The following is a 14,242-nucleotide window of genomic DNA, read 5'->3' as shown; positions in this document are numbered from 1 at the left end:
TGCTGGTGCACTGAAAAGCCTTTCCCCCACTTAAGATAATGTTTAGAGACCATTTGTTTTATAAGACAAACCCCTAAATGGCACTAACCCATTTGCATTCTTGAAAACGTCCCTTTATTTAAAGCTACTGCAGATGTCCAAAATTGCACCCAGATGGAGACACCATTGAGTGAGCGGGTAAGACAGTTCTCTCCAAGGATGGCAGTGAGCTGTCCAACAAGGGCTGTGGGGCCAAGTCCCACCAACACAGTGCACCAGACTGGACATGTGTGCTATGGGACTGGCCCTTCCCTCCACCAGAGCAGAGGGCCAACCAAACACGGCCTCAACCAAAGCCTGGAAACACACTTGGCCGTCTTGCACCAAAAGCCAGGGTACTCTGGCAGTCTTCCTTTCCCTACCTCAGAGGCAAAAAAACAACAAAAAAGCCTATTCCTTGCCACAGGGCAGAACCGCATGAGTCCCCACCCCCCCACCCCCCAGCACACCTGCCCCACCTCAGCTGCATCATGGCCCCAGGGACCAACAGCTGCCCTGAGCCCACAGCAGAGCCAGAGGCGATGAGTGAGACCCGCAGCGCTGCTCCAACATCCTGGAGCCAGGAGGAACCCACACTGCTCCCAGGACAGGGCCGGCGCACACATGGTCCTGCCTCCGCGCAGGTTTCAAATGTGTTGTTTATTCACTATTTTTGATGACTATAAATAAGTGTTTCCACTATGGAAAAGAAAGTTAGCACAGTACATTTTCATGACTGGGGAATGGATTTTCTGAAGTCATCTTCAATAGGGCAAAAACTTAGAAAAAAACCACCTGAATGTTGGAATTCAGTTCTTTATATAAAGTCCCTTGTAAAAACAAAACAGAATAAAAACAAACTGAAAAGAAGGGGCAGGGCAAAATTTTAAAAAAGAAAAAAGAGGAAAAGAATGGGAGGAAGAGAAAACAAGGGAAGGCGGCTTATTGCTCCTCCTCCGCTCTATCCTTGGTCTCGGCGTCTTCCGACTCCTTGCTCTCCTCCTTCACCGAGAGAGCTTCTAGCTTCTCGGCCACCTTCTCAGCATTGTCGTTTTTGCCCGACCCTGCTAAGACATAGGGGGACACAGTAAGAAAACAGAGAAGCACCACTCTTCCCAGCCCACCCACCTCCTGTGACCCTGGGCGAAGGCCACAGGGCAGGCCACTTCACCATGTGCCAGCCAAGGCAGCCTCCAGGGTCACCCAAATTAAGAGCTCACACCTAGGACCATGGTCAGGCAGCTCAGTTATATCGGGCTCCAAGTAAGCAAGTGACTGTGAGGACCTCTTGAAGCCCCTTTGGCCTCTGGTGGGCTCTAGCCAGACGTCATTTTACTTGACGGCCAGCCTGGGTGCTGTGAGGCCAGGCCAGTGAGCACATGCTTGGGGCCTCTATGGCTACCTCACTCCCCAGAAGCACCGTGTCCCCAGACAACTGCATCACCCTTGATAGGTCAAGGTGGTCACAGCACCCTGGGATGTTACTCTGGCAGACGGAAAAAGCACCCGCCTGGGGCTGCAGCCAGGTGCAGAGTGAGTCTGCGAGGCAGTCCCCACCCCCAACTCCACGTCACCTTTCTTTTCTCTCTCTTCAATCTCTTTCCTGCATTCTTCAAACTTTGTTTTAAATTTCTGTGCATCTGCAGAAAGAAGAGAAGAGACCTCCTAAGAGCCCTAAAACGTCTGAAGAGCCAAGATTCACAAAGGGCTCGTCCCATGGGTGACTTAAGGACACAGCCCTGGGCTCACTCTTGCCTGGACCAAGCAGTGACTGTTTCTCAAGTCCCTCCAGGGACTGGTAGCTAGGTTGGCCCACCTCCCTCCACCTGACTCTGTGACAATTTGGGCAGAATGGTACACAGCACTGGTGGCCGTGTAAAACCAAGGGGTCAGGAGCCTCCTGGCCAGACACTCTGCTCTCCACTCATGTAGCTACTAGATGAGGCCCACTGGGCACTTGTGACAATCAGGACTGGAAAAGACATCCAAGCTGGGGAGAGGTCACCATGGGCCTGGGATCCCAGCACCTGCTGGCAGTCAGGTGGCTGCGAGGGGACATGCCTGCCCTGGGTAGACTGGATGCCCAGCTCCCTTTGAGGTTAAGAGGGAAAAGGCACTGCTCTCATCAGAGCCCGCATGAAGCCTCAAGGGTACACAGGTCGACTGCAGCACTCACATTCCTGCCCCTGAGAGAGCACCAGACAGCACAGTGAGACTGGTCCCTCCCACAAGCTTCTCACAGGCACTATCAGTTCTTCCTGAAAAGCAGTACCCAAGGGCCTGGTGGCTCTTCTGCTTACTTTCAGCATTTAGGAAGCGGATGGCCAGCAGCTCTGGCTTGGGGCACTCATCGGCAAAGTCGGCGTGGGTGTTCCAGACCCAGGCACGGTCGCTGCCTGCGTTCGGCTTCAGCTCCATCATTGGCGTGACTGGGGAAGAAGAGCCATGTGAGGATCCTGACAACTGCTGCGAGACTACCCCGCCAACAGGAGGTCCCGCCTTGGGGTCCACCAACCAGGCCTAGACAAACTCCTGTGGGATACAGGATCTTACTCAAACCTCTTTGAAAATGTCCCATGTTCACTTAAAACCAGGACTGTCCTGGAGTGTCTGGGTGGCTCAGTCAGTTAAGTGGCCCAGTTTGGCTCAGGTCATGATCTCACAGCTCGAGGCTTGTGAGTTCGAGTCCCACATCGGGCTATGTGCTGACAGCTCAGAGCCTGGAGCCTGCTTCTGATTCTGTGTATCCCTCTCTCTCTCTCTCAAAAATAAACAAACATTGAAAAAAAAAAACAGAAAAAAAACAAAAAAAACCCCAGAGGACTGTCCTAAATCTGGGAACAGGGTGACCTGCTCCCTGACGAGAAGAACACCTCAGAAAGGATCTCCAATCCCACTGGAACAAGGGCTCCAACGCCAACAGAGCCACTCATGCCCAGCCCTTCCTGTGGAGCACCCATCATGTAGCTATGTCCTTGCTCAACCACACCATCAGGTAGCTGGCCCATTGGGAAGTGGGGGACAGAAGCCATAAGTGGGGTAATCATCCAGGAGGACATGGAGTCAGCTTTGCACTTGCCAGGGTCCCTAGGAGACAAGGCCACCACAAGTAGATACCATGGGCCCTAGTGACATGCACATACACCATGGAATAAGTAGGAATCTGGAATAAGCAGATACACCCATGTCCTCAGGCTCTGCACAGACCCAAAAGGAGAAACTGACTGCGCAAAGAACAAGAGCACACTTGTGCACCCCTGTGCCCCTGGCAGAGGTCTCCTGAGCATATACTGACCACCTGAACCAGGAACAGTCACACCATCCCCATGCAGACACCTGGCGAGCCTTGACCTCTACAGAGCACAGAGATGCCATGGCCTCCTGCTGCCACCACCCACCTGGCACATTAAGGGTCTATGGTATGTAGGGGTCCGAGAACACACCTGCAACTCAGAAACAACCCAGTGATCTGACAAGGCTCCTGAAGAAGCATAGGGTGTCAGGAAGTCCCCTGGGGAGCGATTCAAATTGGAGTGGAGGCCAGGGGCCAGAGCAGACAGGTGGGGGAAGAGGGAGAGACACAAGAGGACTACCAGAATGGCCCCTAAGGAAGGCAAGAAAGCCCCTCCCTGCCACCTCTCAGGACTTCTGCGAACCCGCCCATCTTTCCACATCACCCTCAAGAGCTGCTCTGCTCAGGTTCCTGCCAGGTCACCCCAGGTGTCCAGAAGAGGGGCCCTCCCTTGCCAGACATGCATTCTACCCAGTAACACAGACACAGCACCGGATCAGGAATGGAGCCCAAGACATATCTACTTCCAAACACACATAGCACTGCAGAACAACCCAGCAGCCAAAAGACTGATATGGCGGGGACTTACTGTCACCCCTTCACAGGCCAGGCCTGGTGTGGCTTTCCCCAGACCCTCCCATCCCCCAACCATGTTGAGCCCAGGGTTAATGCATCACACCTGTTCAAGGGCCTCAACCTGTCACCACCCACTACCTGTTTGGTCTCACAGACACCTAAAGATGAGGCAGCCACCTTCTCTCTGCACCCCTTCCCCTCTGTGTTCTCACCAGGGAACACCCGGCAGGGACAGAACACACCAAAGAGTGGGAAGGCTGCCTACTGGGCACATCAAAATACAAATGGGAGCACACATCCTCACAGCACTGCCCAATCCTTGGGCAGGTGCTCCACGGACCTAAGCCCACACTGGGGCTCTGCTTCCACCCCATCATGTCCTTTCTGCTTGGGCTCCACATCTTGTGTGCTGTAAGCTTCTCTGCAGGTCTGCTCTGAGTACAGAGCATGCTGGAAAACTTCATTTCCTATTTTAAATTCAAAACACACTGCAAATATGCACTCTATGTCATAATGCACTCCCAGATTCCTAGCCCAGCACTGAAAGCAACCTGCCCAAAGATCTGAAAGGTATCCTCATGTGCAGCGCTGGAACTTAGAGTGAAAACACACTCCCAAGAGGCCACCTACTGTAGTGGTTGGCGCATATCTTCAGGGTCTTGTCCCTCCTCATGAGGAGGCGGATGGTCCCTTTCTCCTTATGCTTCAGAAGCTTGACATCACCTGTGCCTCGTTCCTTCCATTCTGGGAGATCGTTCTCTGAAGCAAATCGGAATAGCTTTGCCCGCCTTCAAGAAAAGCCATTACAAGAGAGCTTAAATGTGTGTGAAGACAGAATAAACAGTCAAACGTTTGCTGGCAAACAACACTTATTTCCTGTACCTGGCGTCTCCACGGACGCCCCTTCCTTTCTTTGTACTTCTAGGACAATTAAGTCAAAAAATTACCAAAAAAGCAAAACAACATTCCTAGTATTTACTTGGAATAATGAAGTGAAAAAGAAAAGGGATTTCTACAACCACAGAACTTTCCAATTTTAGTATATGTGCTGCCAAAGCGAGTACAACAACCACAAAACTTTCCAACAGAAAGACACAACTTCTCAACAAAGACACCTCCTGAATATGCTGGGCTTGCCTGTGACCGTAGTGCAGGGGAGCCCCTGGTGTCCCATAGGGCTGCAGAGGGTAGCAAGGAAGCAGATGGAGGTTGAGGACCCCTGCCCTCCACAGGGCCAGCCCTTCCCTCTGCTGTGAGATGCACCCTGTGTTTCCCAGGCCCCCCAACCCAGAGAGACCTCTGCAGACCTCTCTGTTCAGGCCACGAGGCTCTGGCCCAAAGTCTTGCCTTTTTGCTCTGAGTAGCACCTCACACTGGGCCCAGCCAAGGCTCCCACCCAGATGGGCTCCCATGGTGAGCCCAGCAGTCCTGCCTTTAGGACTTCAGGCTGATGTCCTCCATTGCCTTACCCACAGGACCCCAGCCTTGCTGGTCCATTTCCTGCACCACACTCTGCTCTCTCTCCCAAACTCAATTCCGTTACGGGAGACAGTGCCTTCACAAGGATGCTCCCAAAGCTTTCACCTGGAGCCCAAGGGCCCAGACGCAAAGGCCTGACCTGCTGGCCTCACTTCCCTCAGGAAAGGCCTGTGTCCAGGACACTGAAAGCAGTTCTCGGCCCTGTGAGGGCTGAAGAGGGTAAGAACAGCAGCACCAGCTGCTGGGAGGAGCCAGCCCCTGGCTGCAGCACCATTTCCGGGCAAACCAGAGACGTGGAAAACCAGTATCTTCAGGGACTCACCTACCACTCTGAGACCAAGAGGATGTATATGACTCTCCTTCCCCAGGCCTTTGGGGGTGGTGGGAAAGGGCTGGTCTCCCCAGTCTGCCTTCCTCAGAGGGAGGGATCACTGTTCCTGCCCCCCACTCACAGCAAAGCACTCAAATTCTCATCTGGCTTCTTAGTTAGAATCTGAAGAAGGTGGGGGAACTCCACTTGGACAGGAAAAACGCTCCAGCCTGTTTCCATTAACTTGTGACTGAGTCTAACGTTCCCTGTGATTCTGAGTACAGACAACAGGTCAGTCTCAGCAGTGTGCATTTTGTCGCAGACATCTCAACACATGGCTGGTGCCAGTAATACTTAAAAACGACACATGCCATCATAGCCTCACACTGAAGGTGTCAAACACATGCAGGATAGTATTTAGAAAGTAATCTCGATAAGCATAACACATCCATTTTCATTTGTAATTCCAGGCATTATTTTGTGCATTAAAAACGCTGAATTGGGAGTTCACAAACTTCAGGATGCCAAAGTCTGGCGTGCAAAAGAAAAATAATATTAATAATGGTAGAGACTCCCTATTCAACCAGAAGAAGGGGGCCATGGGAGTTTTGGGAGGTAGCAAGCCTGTAAGGTGACATGAACAGGAGGCTGTGGAGATGCACCTTGGTGGGCAGAGCAGCAGGGACAGGACACCAGGGAGCACCTGTGCTCTCCACAGCACTGGCCGCTGGGAAACAGGGGCACCCAGTGAAGAGTTATCCAAAGAGTAGATTCTAACAGCAGCCCTGATTTTCCACGTAGGATTAGTCATCACACAATTCCAAGCCCTTTCTTCAGCCCCAGTCCAATTTAAGGTCAGGCCAAGACCTTGACACCTGTAAAAACTGTAACTTCAATCTTACATTAAAAGATACGTGTTTCTCAGGATGCCTGGGTGGCTCAGTTGGTTAAGCCTCCAACTTTGACTCAGGTCATGATCTCATGGTTCATGGGTTCGAACCCTGCGTCGGGCTCTGTGCTGACACCTCTGAGCCTGGAACCTGCTTCAAATTCTGTCTGCCTCTCTCTCTGCCCCTCCCCTGCTCACACTCTGTCTCTCAAAAAACAAACATAAAAAAAAAAAAAAAAAAGATACATGTTTCTGGAGCAACATGAGCTTACTTACATTTTAAAAAGCTCTTCTTCATCTTCTTCCAGCGTTTTAATTTCTTGCTCAGGAAGAGACACTATAGGCTCAAACTGGGGGTCATGGTTGGACTCATCTGCATTCTCAGTGGAGGTGTCATGGTCCTCATGGGTGTCCTGTGGAGTGAGGTGCAGAGAGGTGACTCTGCTGGTGCCAGAGCGTGCCCCTCACCCAGAGCTCAGCAGTGGGCACCCCTCCTAGTGAACGGCCTCATCCCCAAACAAGAGATTAAGCCCACAGTCTTTCACATAAGGGTTTGCATGCACAGAGTGCAATAAGATGCTGAATTTCAGCACCCTCCCCAGATGCATCAATCACATCTGTGCACATACTGGGGCTCCTAAATTGAGCCACCTACTGGCAGATGAGAAACTGCCTCATCACTTGAACCTCAGTTTCCTCATCTGTAAAATGTGGATAATCACAAGGGCAAATGATTAAAAGATGCAATGACAGAAGAGGGTCTCAAGTGGAGTTGTCACCCTTTAATCAAAAAGCAACCATTTGGGTTTTTACTGGTTGAGAAAAATCTGTGCTCTTGCTTAATAGAAAGGAAAAAGGTTGCTACAGGATGGCTAGTGCTTACACGCAATTCACAGTTCTATCAGCAATTTGATCTTAAATCAGAAAGTTGATGTGTCAACAGAAATCGTACAATGAACCCTAAGATTCTGATGCAATTTATTAAACTACAGGGCACAAAGAATCATATTTGAGGTTCAAGTCTCACAGAACACGTGGCTTGATGATCTATAAATCCGTAAGCTGGGAGACCTCCCTACCAGACTCGAGCCAAAAAAGAAAATATATAAGCTTTCATTGCTTTCCTTGGTTGGATAAGCACTGCGGCTCCACCAGGGTCAGCTCACCCGAGCAGATGCCCTCGGACAACAAAGCCACCCCGACTCTGGGTCGGTTCGACCAGGACCCGTCCACCCCGCTGAAACGTGAGTTTCTGCCACAGAGGCCTGTGGCGGCTCAAGACGTGAGAACAGAATGAATGAAGTACTGCGTAGGCGACGGGAGGAAGGGACGCACGGTTTTGGTGGGAAGCCTGCAAGTGGGCCGAGCCAGGGGAAACCCGCCACCCGCCCCACTTCTCAGGCGAGCGGCGAAGTAAACTCGAGACCGAGGAGTCGGGGCGGCGGGCCGCCCCACGCCTGGATGGAGCTTCCCGGCCCCACTTGGGACCGCCCCAAGGTCACGCGGGCGCCAGGCAGCCCCCGAGCCCGCGGAGCCATCGTGCGACCTGGCTCCGAAGGCCTCCAGCCCCCAGGCCGCGCTCCCCAAAGTTCCGACCCCGCGCCACCGAGGCCCCACAGGAGCCGAGCCCACAGGCCAGCGGGGGTTGGCAACGGCGGCGCGGGCCGCCCACGTGGCCGCCGATAGCGGCCTCGGCCTCCCGGCCCCCGCCCAGTCCCCACCCGAGCCCGGCCGCACCTTGGCGGCCGCCATGGGGACGCGGCGGCGGCGGCTCGGCTGGCTCGGTCGTCGCTGGCTCCGCGGCCTCTCGGCGGCTAGTCGTGGCTCCTTTCCTCCGCGTCTGGCGCCGGCGCCTCCCGCCCTCCCGCTCTTCCCTCCGCCCCGCGACCCGAACCCCGACCCCTGACCCCGGCGGCGGGAAACGCGACGCGATTCAAAACCAGTGCAGCTTTATTGGCTCACACGGCGGACATCTCATTGTCCAGCCCACCCCGCGCTTCCCGCCAAAACGCCCGCGGCGCATGCCCGGCCCGCCCGGCAGCCAGGGGAGTGAGTACTCCCGGCGGCCCCCGCGCGCGCTTCCGCCCCACCGCAGCGCGTGCCCCTCGAGCACGAGAAAAGGGCTGGGGGTAGGAGGTGACGCGTGGTGATGATGTCACCGGAAGCCAGGATGATAGAGACGCGCGGCCTCGGCTGCACGCGCTGCGGCGGGAGAGCGGCCGGCTAGGTGAGCGGCCGGCGCAGGCCCCTGGCGGGCAGGCGGCACACCCCATGCCCGAGGCCCGAACCTGAGCACGGAGGGTTCGAGTCCCGCCTTGTCCGGGGTGGAGCCGGGGATAGACCTCGCGGCGTCGCACCCGCCCTCTGAGCGCCTGCCTCCCTTTGCCAGGACCAGGACGAGGTGGCGGAGGCAGCCCTCGTGGAGCCCCCAGTCCGGGCAGCGGACGATGAGTGATAAACTCGACAGTGAAGTAAAGTGAAGGGAGATTCTGATGGGGGACCGGGTGGGAAGGGATGGAGATGGGGGCGGAGGGGGAAACCCCTGGGAGAAAAGTGGGATCGGAGGTGAGTTGGGAGAGGAGGGAAGGGAATGGGGGGTGAGGCTGGGCATAGGGTCCACTAATGGAGGTCTGGATGTGGGGCTAGCGAACTGGGGCGTTCAGGTTCTAGGGTGCAGCCCGCAGCCCAGCCCCTGCCTGTCTCCACACAGGGCCCTGTGCCCATGGAGGGCTGCAGCCAGGACAGCAACAGTGCCCAGGGCAGCCCTGAAGCCCTAGCCCCTCAGGAGGAGGAGGAGGAAGGTGGGGCTGGGGTGGCTGCAGAGTCTGTACCTCAGCCTGGGCTCTACAGCTACATCAGGGACGACTTGTTTACCTCGGAGATCTTCAAGTTGGAGCTGCAGAATGTGCCTCGCCACGCCAGCTTCAGTGATGTCCGACGCTTTCTGGGCCGCTTTGGCCTACAGCCTCATAAGACCAAACTCTTTGGGCAACCTCCCTGCGCCTTTGTGACATTCCGTAGCGCCGCTGAGCGGGACAAGGCCCTGCGCGTGCTGCACGGTGCCCTCTGGAAGGGCCGTCCACTCAGCGTGCGCTTGGCCCGACCCAAGGCTGATCCCATGGCCAGAAAGAGGCGGCGTGAGGATGAGGGTGAGCCCACGGCCACATGCATCGCAGATGTAGTGACCCCATTTTGGACCGTGCCCTATGCTGAGCAGCTTGAGCGGAAGCGGTTGGAGTGCGAGCAGGTGCTACAGAAGCTCGCCAAGTGAGTGCGGGTGATCACCCTCTTGGCCCTGGAACTTTGCTCAGCTCTATGCTTGTTCAGCCATCCCGTGCTCTGTATAGACATCCTTAAGGCCTGCATGGTCTCTTGGGTAGCTAACCACTGAGACCCATGTGTAACCAGTGGGGACACTGAGATCCCAAGGGAGGGGCCCAGAAGACCTGGGTATTTGGAGAGTGGCTGGGGAGGGTTGCAGGGGCAGCGGGCTGAGTCCAACCTTGGCCCCACCTCATCCTGCAGGGAAATTGGGAGCACCAACCGCGCCCTGCTGCCCTGGCTGCTCTCACAGAGGCACAAGCACAACAAGGCCTGCTGCCCGCTGGAGGGGGTTAGGCCATCACCCCAGCAGGTCAGGCCCGGCTGGTGTGGCCAGAAACTCACCTCATGTTCTTAAAGGAGCTCTTCTCACTTATCTTTGCCATCCCTTTTCATGCTTTGTATTTATTTTTCCTATTTCTCACATGACTGTTACTTGTTGTCAGCCCCATCTCCTGGACTGCCAGGCACTGTGGGGGAACTAGAGCCTCTTGCTCACCACCATCTCACTTGATGAGCTGTTCTGTCCACTCACAAGTGCTGGATGGCCAGGGTAAGGTCAGGCATGTCTCTCTGCCTCCCTCTACCCTCCCTGCAGACCGAATATCGTAATAAGTGTGAGTTTCTGGTTGGCGTCGGGGTGGACGGGGAGGACAACACAGTCGGCTGTCGGCTTGGCAAGTACAAGGGCGGGACATGTGCTGTGGCAGCCCCCTTTGACACCGTGCACATCCCTGGGGCCACCAAGCAAGTGGTGAAGGCTTTCCAGGAGTTCATCCGGTGAGGGCTTATGGCTGGGCTAGGGGCCCCAAGAAGTCCTGAGGTGGTGGGAGCAGAGGGCCTGCCTGGGGGATCCTGGGATTGTGATCTGGTGGGTGGGGCTGGAGGGGAGAGCAGGGAGACTGCTCGCCCAGTCCTGGTTGGCAGATATTGAGGACTCAGGGCCGCTCATGGCTCCCACCACAGGTCCACTCCATACTCAGCGTACAACCCAGAGACATACTCAGGCCACTGGAAGCAGCTGACTGTGCGCACCAGCCGCCGTGGCCAAGCCATGGCCATTGTTTACTTCCACCCTCAGGTCTCAGGCAAGGAGGCCCTGCTGGGGGAGGGTGTCTGGGCCACAGTGAGTTGTGATGCAACTTCACAAGGCCTTTTCTACTGCTTACCCAGAAGCTGAGCCCTGAGGAACTGGCTGGGCTGAAGGCCTCCTTGGCACAGCACTTCATGGCAGGGCCAGGCAAGGCCACTGGGGTGACCTGCCTCTACTTTGTAGAGGAGGGACAGCGGTGAGGACCCTGGGTAGGGATGGGGTGGGTCTCTGCAAGGGCTAGTGATACTGATGGACCTTACCCTACCATCCACAGAAAGACTCCCAGTCTGGAGGGCCTGCCCCTGGAGCACGTGGCTGGAGACCGATGCATCCACGAGGACCTGCTGGGGTTGACCTTCCGGATCTCCCCTCATGCCTTCTTTCAGGTAGCCCCAAATTTCTTAGGATCATGAGGACACATGGAGGGAGACCTGACATGATATCAAGATGTGATGGAGACAGTGGGCTAGGGCAGTGACAAAGGATTAGCCTGGCAAGAGACCTGGGGATAATGTCCAGGCAGGGGAGCCACAAGGATTGTAAAGTAGATGAAAGATCATTTGCCATTGGATTCTTTGACAACCCTCTTGGAGAGCCATATGTGGGGTGTGAGAACAGGAGCTGGAGTAATGCCAGGGCTCTGGTGTGAGCTCTAGTACTCAGAAAAGAGCAATTATGAAAATTGATCGAGGGGTGGTGATATCAGCATCGTTGCCTTTTAAAGCTAGGAGACTGAGGTTGCCAGGCAACCCTCATGGGATTGAGGGTCAGTCTGAGGACTAGGCTTCTGGCTCCCTGATGGTTAGATGTAGGGGAGGGGTAGGATCGGGAGACCTAGGAAGAAAGTGAGCGAGCCAGGAATTGGGCCACAGAGGCAGGAAAGATGCCCAGGGAATGCAAGTGTTTGGCATGGGGCAGTGGGGGAGGTGGGCAGGAGGGGAAGCCAACTTGGGCAGCAGGGCTCCCCTGACATCCTTGACACTGCCGGCTCACCCTCCAGGTGAACACCCCAGCAGCCGAGGTGCTCTACACAGTCATCCAGGACTGGGCCCAGCTGGACACAGGGAGCACAGTGCTAGACGTGTGCTGCGGCACTGGCACCATTGGCCTGGCACTGGCCCCGGTGAGCCCTCCTGCCCTGCCTGTGGATACCCTCCCCACACTACCCATATTGTCACCTGCCTCATGATCCTCCGTGATCCCCAGCCCGAAGACTAAGGTTAACCGTAGTCTGCCAGATTCTCTTCCACTCTCCAAATGCCTCCTGCTGTTCCCTTCCCTAAGAAGTCCCCAGGATGGGTCAGAATGCCATGAGTCTGTCCTTTACTGGTTTCAGAAGGTGAAGAGAGTTGTAGGAATTGAGCTGTGCCAGGAGGCTGTGGAAGATGCCCGGGTGAATGCCCAAGACAATGGTGAGAGCCAGCGCCCCACAAAGGTGGGCAGCAGATGCCTCTGCTGCATACCTCAGCACAGCACCTGGGACCCACCAGGTGGTTCTTAGGGCCCATGGTGGGTGGGGTGAGGGCAGAGTACAGGAGGGCTCCTATTACGTGAACTTAACACATGTCCAGGATGCCTGAGGCTGCCTGATGGGGGAAGGTGAACAGGCTCCCTAGACAACAGGCTTTCCTAATACATCTCTGGCCAGGGACTTCAGGACACCAGGCAAAGCCCTGTGGGGGAGAGTGTCCTTGGTCCCCTGACAGGGCTGTCATGCCATGTCCAGAGTTGAGCAATGTTGAGTTCCATTGTGGGAGAGCCGAGGACCTGGTGCCCGCTCTGGTGAGCAGACTGGCCTCCCAGCAGCTCGTTGCCATCCTGGACCCTCCTCGTGCTGGCCTGCGTAAGTGGTCTCCATTTGGGGGTTGTTAAGGGGAAGACGGTGGGCAGGGATGTTGGGATGGCACACCAAGCTGTGCAGCCTCAGACCTGATGCCCATCCCATCTGGGTCTCCTCAGATTCCAAAGTGATCCTGGCTATCCGAAGAGCCGAGAACCTCAAACGGCTCCTGTATGTCTCTTGCAACCCCCGGGCAGCCATGGGCAACTTTGTCGAGTGAGTGTGAGGTGGAGGGATCTGGGGTGGATTGGGGCCCTGCACACAACCTCCCCCTCCTCCACAGGAGCCCTTTCCAGACTCACGTGGCTGATCTTGACACTCCTTTCTCACCACAGCCTCTGCAGGGCCCCATCTAATCGGGTGAAGGGCACTCCCTTCCGGCCTGTCAAGGCTATGGCCGTGGACCTGTTCCCGCAGACCCCGCATTGTGAGATGCTCATCCTGTTTGAGAGGGTGGAGTACCCCAATGGCACAGGGGCCCTGGAGCCCCAGGACCCTCCAGCCCAGCCCCCACCAGGGTCCCCAGATGATACCCTGCAGGAAACTGGGGCTTCCACCTCTTCCTAGGTCCCTGGAGCACTAGAAACTTGCCCTTTCAGAATAGGGCCCAGTCTTCATCACTGGGGCAGAAGCCAAGGGGCTCCCCAAGTCCTTGCCTCACCTCAGGATGCTCAGGCAAGCACCTTGAGAGCATGAGACACAGCTGCCCCAACCAGGGTCAGCCTGTCCCCATGGACCCTACGCTCTTGTCCCCTACCCACCCCCCCCACACACACACACTCCTCTTCCCAGTTCCTTTTGGGCTAGCTGGGGCACAGGGTCAGAATAAACCATTGCTGAACTACTGGCATGACTGATGAGCATTCAAGGTTGGCAGATGGGGCCTGCCCCTACTTTAGCCCCTACTGTGGGTGGGGGAGTGGGGGGGCGGTGGGAAGCCAGCAGGGCCCCTTGAGAACCCTGCCAAGACTAAGTCTGACCCCCCAGCTGCCAGTCCCTCCACATGGCCGGGAGTCACAGAAAATGTGCCAACAGTGCCAGATCTCATGCTTATTATCCTAAGAGAAGAAACCGGGAGCTCATGGCTCAGAGCCAGTGGTGCATGTGGGGTGGAGACATGGCAGGGGGCCAGGCCTATCTGCTGCAGGTCAGCCCAGCAGGCTGCACCACTCTTCCTGCACCCCGAGGGGAGGTTCCATCCCCAATCTGGCCCTGAGCTCTGAAGGGAGGCCACTGTTATGACCAAAGGCCAGGCTGGGACACTGCTCAGATGTTGCAAAAGCAGTGTCCCCAGGCAAATGCCTCAGCCCTGTGAGACAGGCTAAAGAGGGGGATACTGGCCAGCTGAGGGTCCACAAAGCCCCATAGCCTCACATGGTTAGAAGAAACAAACGCCAGTCATTCCCTTTTGGGACAGTTTTGCT

General features: G+C 55.8%; 2 protein-coding genes and 1 non-coding gene across 7 annotated transcripts; 1 reads left to right on the top strand and 2 right to left on the bottom strand.

Annotated features, from left to right (window-relative positions):
* Positions 1-659: 659 nt before the first annotated feature.
* On the bottom strand, positions 660-8,417 carry RANBP1 (RAN binding protein 1). Of its 2 annotated transcripts, none has more exons than XM_049620598.1 (6): positions 8,302-8,417; positions 6,841-6,977; positions 4,517-4,674; positions 2,319-2,447; positions 1,593-1,658; positions 660-1,085 (listed from the first exon to the last, which is right to left on the bottom strand). In XM_049620598.1, exons 1-6 carry the CDS (start codon positions 8,314-8,316, stop codon positions 961-963), a joined length of 630 nt encoding a protein of 209 aa, XP_049476555.1. In that variant the 5' UTR covers positions 8,317-8,417; the 3' UTR covers positions 660-960. The 2 variants fall into 2 exon arrangements, with proteins under 2 accessions (XP_049476555.1, XP_049476556.1); XM_049620599.1 differs by having other exon boundaries at positions 660-1,082.
* LOC125914959 (small nucleolar RNA SNORA77) lies at positions 1,436-1,561 on the bottom strand. Its single transcript, XR_007455510.1, has one exon. It is a non-coding gene; the product is annotated as a small nucleolar RNA SNORA77 (small nucleolar RNA).
* Positions 8,418-8,553: 136 nt separating the features above from the next.
* Positions 8,554-13,966, top strand: TRMT2A (tRNA methyltransferase 2 homolog A). 4 transcript variants are annotated; one of them, XM_049620588.1, is made up of 13 exons: positions 8,554-8,791; positions 8,954-9,035; positions 9,275-9,831; positions 10,090-10,198; positions 10,484-10,665; positions 10,852-10,966; positions 11,059-11,174; positions 11,253-11,364; positions 11,979-12,101; positions 12,315-12,390; positions 12,627-12,821; positions 12,938-13,034; positions 13,154-13,957. In XM_049620588.1, the coding sequence occupies exons 2-13, from the start codon at positions 9,012-9,014 to the stop codon at positions 13,383-13,385; spliced, it is 1,938 nt and encodes a 645-aa protein (XP_049476545.1). In that variant the 5' UTR covers positions 8,554-8,791; positions 8,954-9,011; the 3' UTR covers positions 13,386-13,957. The 4 variants fall into 4 exon arrangements, with proteins under 4 accessions (XP_049476545.1, XP_049476546.1, XP_049476547.1 ...); XM_049620589.1 differs by having other exon boundaries at positions 8,554-9,035; positions 11,062-11,174; positions 13,154-13,966; XM_049620590.1 differs by having other exon boundaries at positions 8,554-9,035; positions 12,636-12,821.
* The last annotated feature ends 276 nt before the right edge of the window (positions 13,967-14,242 follow it).

Source organism: Panthera uncia, assembly GCF_023721935.1.
Source record: "Panthera uncia isolate 11264 chromosome D3 unlocalized genomic scaffold, Puncia_PCG_1.0 HiC_scaffold_8, whole genome shotgun sequence".
Lineage (NCBI taxonomy): Eukaryota > Metazoa > Chordata > Mammalia > Carnivora > Felidae > Panthera > Panthera uncia.
The sequence above is the reverse complement of the archived record's forward strand: the minus strand, read 5'-3'. Positions and strand labels throughout refer to the sequence as shown.

Coding starts and splice junctions, on each gene's coding strand:
- RANBP1 (XM_049620598.1), bottom strand. Junction 1,659..2,318: donor CCGCTTCCTAAATGCTGAAA/GTAAGCAGAAGA, acceptor TTCTTTCTGCAG/ATGCACAGAAATTTAAAACA. Junction 1,086..1,592: donor TGAAGAGAGAGAAAAGAAAG/GTGACGTGGAGT, acceptor CCTATGTCTTAG/CAGGGTCGGGCAAAAACGAC.
- TRMT2A (XM_049620588.1), top strand. CDS start 9,012: ATGAGTGATAAACTCGACAGTGAA. Junction 9,036..9,274: donor GTGATAAACTCGACAGTGAA/GTAAAGTGAAGG, acceptor GTCTCCACACAG/GGCCCTGTGCCCATGGAGGG. Junction 11,175..11,252: donor TTTGTAGAGGAGGGACAGCG/GTGAGGACCCTG, acceptor TACCATCCACAG/AAAGACTCCCAGTCTGGAGG.